Source organism: Otolemur garnettii, unplaced genomic scaffold (assembly GCF_000181295.1).
Source record: "Otolemur garnettii isolate 467f Iridium unplaced genomic scaffold, OtoGar3 scaffold00211, whole genome shotgun sequence".
NCBI classification, from domain to species: domain Eukaryota; kingdom Metazoa; phylum Chordata; class Mammalia; order Primates; family Galagidae; genus Otolemur; species Otolemur garnettii.
In genome coordinates, this window is record NW_003852606.1 from 56,524 (window position 1) to 64,406 (window position 7,883).

A 7,883-nucleotide genomic window follows, 5' to 3' on the forward strand; every position below is an offset into this window, starting at 1 on the left:
TGCAGGCTGGTCTTGAACCTGTGAGCTCAGGCAATCCACCAGCCTCAGCCACCCAGAGTGCTAGGATTACAAGTGTGAGCCACCTCGCCAGGCAGTTATGATAATCTTGACCTGGGAAGGCAGATAGTCCAAATCTCTGGGACTTTGGAGGACATGACCTTGAACACCCACATCTGGGGAACAAAGAGTGGAAAGGTCACTAGGACTCTGAAAATTGTTTGAGGGGGGTTCAATCTTATAATGCTAAAAACTTACCTTAGGAGACCCCTGAAACTTCATATTCTTGTATCTGGGGCCACTAGGGTTGTGGTGATATGTACCCCAAAATATTATGAAAGGAGCAACAACTCTGGGAACCTAGATCCTGGGTCTTCAAGTGTAAGAATCAGGGCGTTATGAAAGGCAAGGCTTAGATTTTAGGAGGGTTGACAGCTAAGTTGGTGTCTTGTCTCTGAGTGGTACAGGGAGAGGCTGCCAGGTCTTGGGGTTCAGGGCTTACTTAAGGCTTAGGTATATGGGGCTTTTACTGGCGGTCAATGATTCCTCCACCCTTCTGCTTCTGTTCCTTCCCACAACCTCCCCCACGCCCACCTCTCTGGCTCTGTCCCCCAGAGCAAAGCCCCAGGAGCTACAGGTTCTGCCCCACCTGGCCTCAGCCCCAGGAATGCATCCAGCGTGATCCAGGCCCACAGAACAACAGGTGCTGCTCTCCCTCCCTGTCACAGCTCTGGGGACAGGAGGGGCTGTCCAGCCCCAGGCAACAGGGGCAGGGCCTTGGCCAGCATCTGGTGCCAGCAGGGCAGGGGTGGGACTTGGGGAGGGAGGGAAATGAGGGCTTTTAAAAGGCTCCCCAGCTCCTATCTCACTGCCTGCCTGCCCCTGGACACCTCTGTCACCATGTGGTTCCTGGTTCTGTGCCTCGCCCTGTCCCTGGGGGGAACTGGTGAGACAGTGGGGGGAGGTGGGAAGGGGAGCAGCTCCTCTCAGGCTGCCCTTGACCCCGTAAGTCCTTTCCCTCCAACCCGTCAGCCTGCAGTCTTTCCCAGACCAGGGTGACTCTTGCAGCCACCCCCAAATCCCACCCCACAGTCTGCATGCCCACGGTAGGTCCCTGCGTCCTCCCAGGAACCCTCCATACTCTCTCCTCTTCCCTAGTCAGGTCCCTGCCCCTACCGCTTTCCCAAAGGGGCAAGTCTCAGGCCATCTCTGTCTCTCTCTTTGGAGGATCCCAACCCCACCTGACCCTGGGACCTTCCTACCCCTAGTTCTCTGTGGCCCAATGGTCTGGCTTCTGAGTCCACAAATCCCACCACACCCCAACCTCAATGTCTTTTTCCATCCAGCTGTTAGTTCTCAACTGTGTCCTCCAGACCATAACATTTGGTCCCCCTAATCCTCCTAGGTTCCCCAAATTCCACCATCCAACCTTCCTTCCCAAGTTGATGTGTGACACCAAATGGGTCCCCAGCTGACAGGAAATCTGCAAATGCCCCTTCCTTTTCTGTCTAAAACCCCACCCACCACCCCCAGCTCTTCCAGAAAAACAACTAAGCCTTCCAACCACATGCTCCTTTCCATGTGGAATTCCCATCCCTCCCCAACCTGAATCCCTCCTGCACAGCTTGGGGTTTTGGGGGTCCCACCCACAGGATCCCAAACATCTTCCCTGCCAGCCATCCTGCCCCAAGTACAGCAATATGTGATTCTAAAATCTCACATCAAATGGGTCCTCCACCTGTTCACACAACTGCTTGGCCCCTGTTTTGGCCACATCTCCATCCTTGTCCTAGAACTGCCACCAAGAGAACTCCAATCCCTCCAGTACCCTCAGACCACGACCCTACCCATGAGAAACAAGGAGACTGTCCCTCAGCCCATCCTTCTTCATAAGCCCTGTCCTAGTCCTTACCCCTACCCTGTTCTCAGAGTTCCTACCTCTTAGATTGCCACTATTGGGTTACAGTAAGGACGCCAAAACCTCACAACCCAACCTCGACTCTAACCATTTTTTACCCTTTAACATGGAAACCCCAAGATCTTTTTCAGCCCAGCTGACCCTCTGCAGCCCCAATCTAAAAACTCCAAACTATACCCCAAGCTCCCCAGCACAGAGGCACCACTTGATCTCGCAGGCCCGGTTCTCTAAAGCTGCAGTCTTTCCTCAACCCCAAAAGCCCACCCCGGGCACAGCTGTTTGCCCAGCCTGGGAGCCCTTAACCCAAATCCTTCCTTGGATCCTCTCCTTTGGGGCCTTTATCCCCTTCTTTCTGGAAACGCTTTTCACTCTCCTAACCTATTGCCTCCCATCCCCCAGTCCAAGACTCCAAATCACCCAAATGACCTGACCCCCAACCTGACCCATGCTCTAGACACTGTATCTCCTCTCCATCCCTGGACGGGTCTACTCTGCACTCCCCAAAAAGTCTTCCCTCCCAGGACCAGCCACCAACCCACAAGCCCAGGAACAGTTCGAGAACTCCAGAACCTTCTCAGCACCCCTTGCCTCTGCCCCCACATCCTGCTAAGCACACAACTCCCTCCCCTAGCCCAGTCCCCTGCTCCTCTTGCCAACTCCACCTTCCCTGACCCTGCACCGGCCCCTGCCCTCCTGCAGGTGCCGCACCCCCCATCCAGTCCCGGATTGTTGGAGGCCAAGAGTGTGAGAGGCATTCCCAACCCTGGCAGGTGGCTCTGTACCATTTCAGCAACCCCCAGTGTGGGGGCATCCTGGTGTACCCCCAGTGGGTGCTCACAGCTGCCCACTGCATCACCGAGTGAGTTGGGGATTGGGATCTAGGGAGGCTGCTCCCATAGGACTGAACAGCCAGTGCCATTCCCCTTGGGTAACCTCAGGTGAGGCTGTGGGACTAAGGGAGAGAAGGAAAGTTCTGGTCCAGGTGCATGGGAGGCGGAATGGCAACTGGCCACCCTGTTATGGCTGCCTGGGACTCTCTCTGGGTCTCCACGTCTTTCCTTAACTGTCTGTGACTGTGTTTCAGTATGTCTTCCACTCTGTCTTCATGTCCCTGTGTCTCCCCTGTCTCTGGGTCACTCTGTGGTCATCTCTGTCACCATGTGTCTCATCTTCCATTTATATGACCATCTCTCTCCCCCTGGGTCTCTGTCCCACCCCTCCTTTATCACTACAGAACACACACCCAGGAGAGGGTATGTGAGGGGGCGTCTCTTACTGCCCAGCCCCCCTCAGGATGTCAGTCCACTCAAGGGGAGACAGAGAGGACAGGTTTCAGCCAGAGTTGGGTGGGGCCATTGCGAGAGGAGGAAGAAGAGGGACCTATAAACCGGGTAGGATGCTGGGAGGGAAGGGAGGAGAGTGCTGGGAGGCAAGGGGGAACTTGACCTTGGGCTGTGGGCCAGGCCACCCGCCCTCTAGGGAGCCTGCACTGCCGCAGCAGCTGAGCCGCTCTCAGGCCTCCCGTCCCCAACCCAGGCCCTGCCCCCTTTTCCTTCTCACACCCTGACTCCTGGCTTCCTCTCTGCCCTGTCCCTCATTCTCTGACTTCCTGTATCCCTCTGTTTCTCACACCTTCCTTGTTCTGTTCTCTCCTTCCTCTTCCCTGTATTTTTTGCTATCTCTGGCTTTTCTTTCTCATCTTCTTTTTTGTTCCCTCTTACTGTTCTGTCCTGAGTGTTTGTTTTCACTGTTTCTGTCTCTCCATCTGCCTTTTTCACTCTCAAATTCTTCTTTTCTCACTCCCTGTATTTCTCCAGAACTCTTTCTATCTCTGTCTCCCCACATTTAGTTCTAACAATTATCAGCTCTGGCTGGGTCGCCACGACTTGTTTGAAGATGAAGACACAGCCCAGTTCATCCATGTCAGTGAGAGCTTTCCACACCCCCAATTCAACATGAGCCTTCTGCAGAACCACACCATCACCAAAGATGAAGACTACAGCCATGACATCATGCTGCTCCGCCTGAAGGAGCCCGCCCGGATGACAGAGGCTGTGCAGACCCTGCCCCTGCCTACGCAGGAACCCGAAGAGGGGAGCATCTGTTTGGCATCTGGCTGGGGCAGCATCGAACCAGAAAACTGTACACAGGGGCCAATTGTTCAGCCTGGAGGGGGGAGAAGAACTCCTGGGTCTGAGGGAGAAGGATCCAGGTGGGATCTCTCCTCAGCCCTTTTTCTTCCTGTTTCATAGTTACATACCCAGATGAGCTCCAATGTGTGGACCTCAAAATCCTGCCTAATGATGTCTGTGTCAAAGCCCACATCTCAAAGGTGACAGATTGCATGCTGTGTGCTGGGCACTTGGAAGGCGGCAAAGACACCTGCCAGGTGAGCCAGTACATCCCCTTAGGATCTTGAAGGGCCAGGGAAGGGGACTCAGCTTCTAAACTGGGTCCTGAGAGCTAACCAGGGTCTGTCCTTAGTGACTCCATTCCCTCCTGACCCCTGCCCTTCCAGGTACCACCTGCAGCTCACCCCCTCACATCTTAGTTCACCTGCTCCTCCCTTTAACACATATTTACTGTCCGAGAAAGCTTCCTGGAGAGGTGGTCTCTGAGATGTGCCCTGAGGGAGGTGCATGGAGGTCCTGTGGATAGTCTTGCTTTTCCTGCTGCTGACCTGTCTGCCAGGACTATCCTCCTGGACCCTCCTGCCCCCTGTACAGGAGCTGAACCCTGAAATCCCTTCTTCATTAGCCAAGACTTGAGCCACTGCCCCTCTGTTGGAATCCCTGCTGACCTTCTTCTGGGGTGTCTGAGAGCTAGGGCTCTGCAGGCAGAACCCAAGCCCTGCTGTCTCTTCTCATTCTCTCTCCTCCCCCTTGTGTTCCCAGGGTGACTCAGGGGGCCCGTTAGTCTGCAGTGGCGTGCTCCAAGGTATCACGTCGTGGGGATACATCCCATGTGGCAGCCCCAATAAACCCGGGGTCTTTACCAAAGTGCTGAAGTATATTGACTGGATTGAGAAAACCATCGCAGACAACCCCTGAATGCCCAGCCAGTCCCCCAGCCTTAGTAAAATTGAATGTGCATCAAATGTGCCTCACGTTCTGGGATCATCTGACCCTCTAGACTCCGGACTCCTGAATGCTTAGAACCCAATTGGCTGAAGTTAGAGCTGCCTCAGCTATACCAAACTTGTGCTTAGAGGCTTGTAGTCCTGAGCAAGTGGAGGGAGGGCAGAAGGAAGGGGCCATGACAGATGTAGACAAACAGTCAGGGAAAGGTACAGATCTCAAAGACAAGTCAGGGAAGCCAGACCACTTCACTCAAGCTGGGCCCTGGGGGAAGGTGGGACAGTAGAGGGTGGGATGATAGATGTGGATAGCCCCACATTTTAATGTGGTGGGAAGGCCAGAAAGGGATGGACAGATATTACAAGCCATGCCTTCTGGGGCAGGGCTAAATATCCACCTGGCAGCAAGAGTGGATATCAGGGCAGGTCTGGAACTCTGGGAGAGGGATTCTGATGCAGACAGCCCTGGCTGAAATGACAGAGAATGGTTCCAGGCATGGCCTGCATGGGTTGGGCACCCCGGGACGGGGGTCACAGAAACTAGCCCCCTACTGGGGTTCAGTGGAGCTGGACAAGTGTCTGCTCAGAGTAGGCAGAACAGGATAAGGGTGTCTCCTGGCATGCTGGCACTGTTAGAACACTACACAGGGGCAGAGCCAAAAAGGGCGGGGCCTACAGCCATGGTTGAGGTTTATCACCTGCTCTCTGAGGATGTGGCCTGTTCTAAGGCAGAAGGGCCTCAAGGGAAGTCTAATCTTGGGAGCATGGCCATACAGATAGGGCCAAGCCAAGCATCTGGCTATGGCTACAAGTCAGTGTCCTGTCCAGTGCTATTCCTTGGGGAGACTAGGGGACTCGCCCCAGGTGGTACATAAATTGGGCAGGTACAGGATGCGCTCAGGGCTCCAATACTTCTGAGTTCCGCGGTGTGGACATGGACCTTGGGATACAATGCTCCAAGGCCCACCGGCGATGGCTTAGCCGCCGCTCTGTACTGGTCATCTTCTTGCTCCACATGCCCACTTGGTTTAAGTAGGACAGAGCCCCTGGAGGAGAGGGCTAGGTGGGTTGCTGGACTTGGAGCCGGCCCTAGGCCCCGCCCCAGGCCACATTCCCACAAGTGTCCCCTCGAGGTCCGCCCCCATCCAACCCAAGGCCCCGCCTCTTGTTCTCCCCCAACCCTGAGATCCGCCCCCTGCCCTGCCGAGGTCCCGCCCCTTCCTCCTAGGGCCCCGCCCTCACCAGCCCACAGCATCAAGGCGCTGGCACACCAGCAAAGGTAGAAGGTCACCAGGTAGGATATCTGTGGCCTCGGGTGCACTGTTTCACAGTTGACTGCGAAGAGCGTCAGGCTGAGGGAAATCAGGAGCCCTGTACTGGGGTGGGGCCAGAGATGGACAAAGGGCTAGACAGTGGCTCTGTGACCCCCAGCAAGAGAGACAGAGACACCCTCTCCCACACACCATGTCAGGCACAGAGAAACAGCCACGTGTGATAGAAAGAAAGCCGCTAAGAGAAGCTGGAGGGGAGGGAGGGAAACAAAGTGGGAAAGAGAGATTACCTGCCTCAACTGAGAGAATGGAACTGAAGTAAACGCAGAGAGCTGGCCCAGATTCCAAGAGACATTAGGAAACAGAGACCTGGCAGACAGCAGGGCAGAAAGTCTAGATATCTCTTCTCAAAGCCAGAAGAGATGCTAGGGGTAGGGACAGTGCCCCCAAACATACCCCAAGCCAACACTTACCAATGCTGATGCTAAGGAAACTGAAGACAAAGTCCACCTTGCTCAGGCGGCGGAAGACTGGCCGGAAGGAGAGACCCATGGCAGGGAGAAGGAAGAGACACAGCCCCAGGGCCAGTAACATGAAGCCTTTGCTCATATGGATGAGAACTGGGAGAGGAAGGACAAGTGACCTAGAGTCATCCCAAGTACTCCTCAAGGGCACCCTCCAAAGTCACTCCCACTGAGCAACCCAACATCCCCAAGTCTAGCCGCAGAAATCCTCAAAATCACCTCTACTCACATCACCAAAGTCAGTCCCTAGAAACCCCAAAACAAATCCACTCTCACTCACAAAGTCACCACCAGGCACGTCCTAAAGTCAACTCAATGTCATCTCACTCACACCCTCAAAAGTTTCCCCATACCATCCATATTTACTTTAAACCCTTAGACACTCATAATCAACCCCACACATATCCCCAAGATCACCCCCAAATCACACCCATTTACATCCTCAAGGTCACCCCATAAAACCATCTCAATCATTTCCAGAGTCATCCAGACACCCCCAAAGTCACCCCATTCATATTCCTAAAAGACAGCCCACAGCAACTCACATTAATACTATGAGTGTTACTCCCAGACAACTCCACAGCATCCTCAAAGTTATCCAAGCCACCTCAGTCATCCCCAGTCATCTCCAAAGTCACTTTTCTTCTGCTATTTTCTCTCTCAGTCATACCCCAAGATTCTTTAGTAACCCCATTCATATGACCAGAACCTCCCCAGACATTCCAATGTCACCCACATTCATACCCTACAGCCCCTAACGAGCACACACACAGATGTACATGAGAAAAACTTCCTAACCTAATACTCTAAAACCAATGTGCCCAAAAGCTCAGTTCCAGTTTATAACTGATAACTTATCCAATTTACAGTTCCAGTATGACGAGTGTTTCAGCTCCTTCTGAGGATTACATCTCCTCCTTTTAGCCATTTTTCTACTTTGTTTACTTTGGAACTGCACTGTTTTAGTCAAATGAGCTAAGCTTTCATCTGCTTTGTTCCTGGCAAACTGCATATCTCTCTAACACGTAACAAGAAAGTGAAAATTTCATCTTACGTATAGAAAAGCAATGGCACTTTCAGCATTGAGGGAAAGGCCA

General features: G+C 53.6%; 1 protein-coding gene across 1 annotated transcript; it reads left to right on the plus strand.

Annotated features, from left to right (window-relative positions):
* Nucleotides 1-882: 882 nt before the first annotated feature.
* KLK1 (kallikrein 1) lies at nucleotides 883-4,965 on the plus strand. Its single transcript, XM_003801445.2, has 5 exons — nucleotides 883-943; nucleotides 2,615-2,774; nucleotides 3,765-4,057; nucleotides 4,168-4,304; nucleotides 4,810-4,965. Exons 1-5 carry the CDS (start codon nucleotides 898-900, stop codon nucleotides 4,963-4,965), a joined length of 792 nt encoding a protein of 263 aa, XP_003801493.1. The 5' UTR covers nucleotides 883-897.
* Nucleotides 4,966-7,883: the final 2,918 nt, after the last annotated feature.

Coding starts and splice junctions, on each gene's coding strand:
- KLK1 (XM_003801445.2), top strand. CDS start 898: ATGTGGTTCCTGGTTCTGTGCCTCGCCCTGTCCCTGGGGGGAACTG. Junction 944..2,614: donor CCTGTCCCTGGGGGGAACTG/GTGAGACAGTGG, acceptor GCCCTCCTGCAG/GTGCCGCACCCCCCATCCAG. Junction 4,305..4,809: donor GCGGCAAAGACACCTGCCAG/GTGAGCCAGTAC, acceptor TTGTGTTCCCAG/GGTGACTCAGGGGGCCCGTT.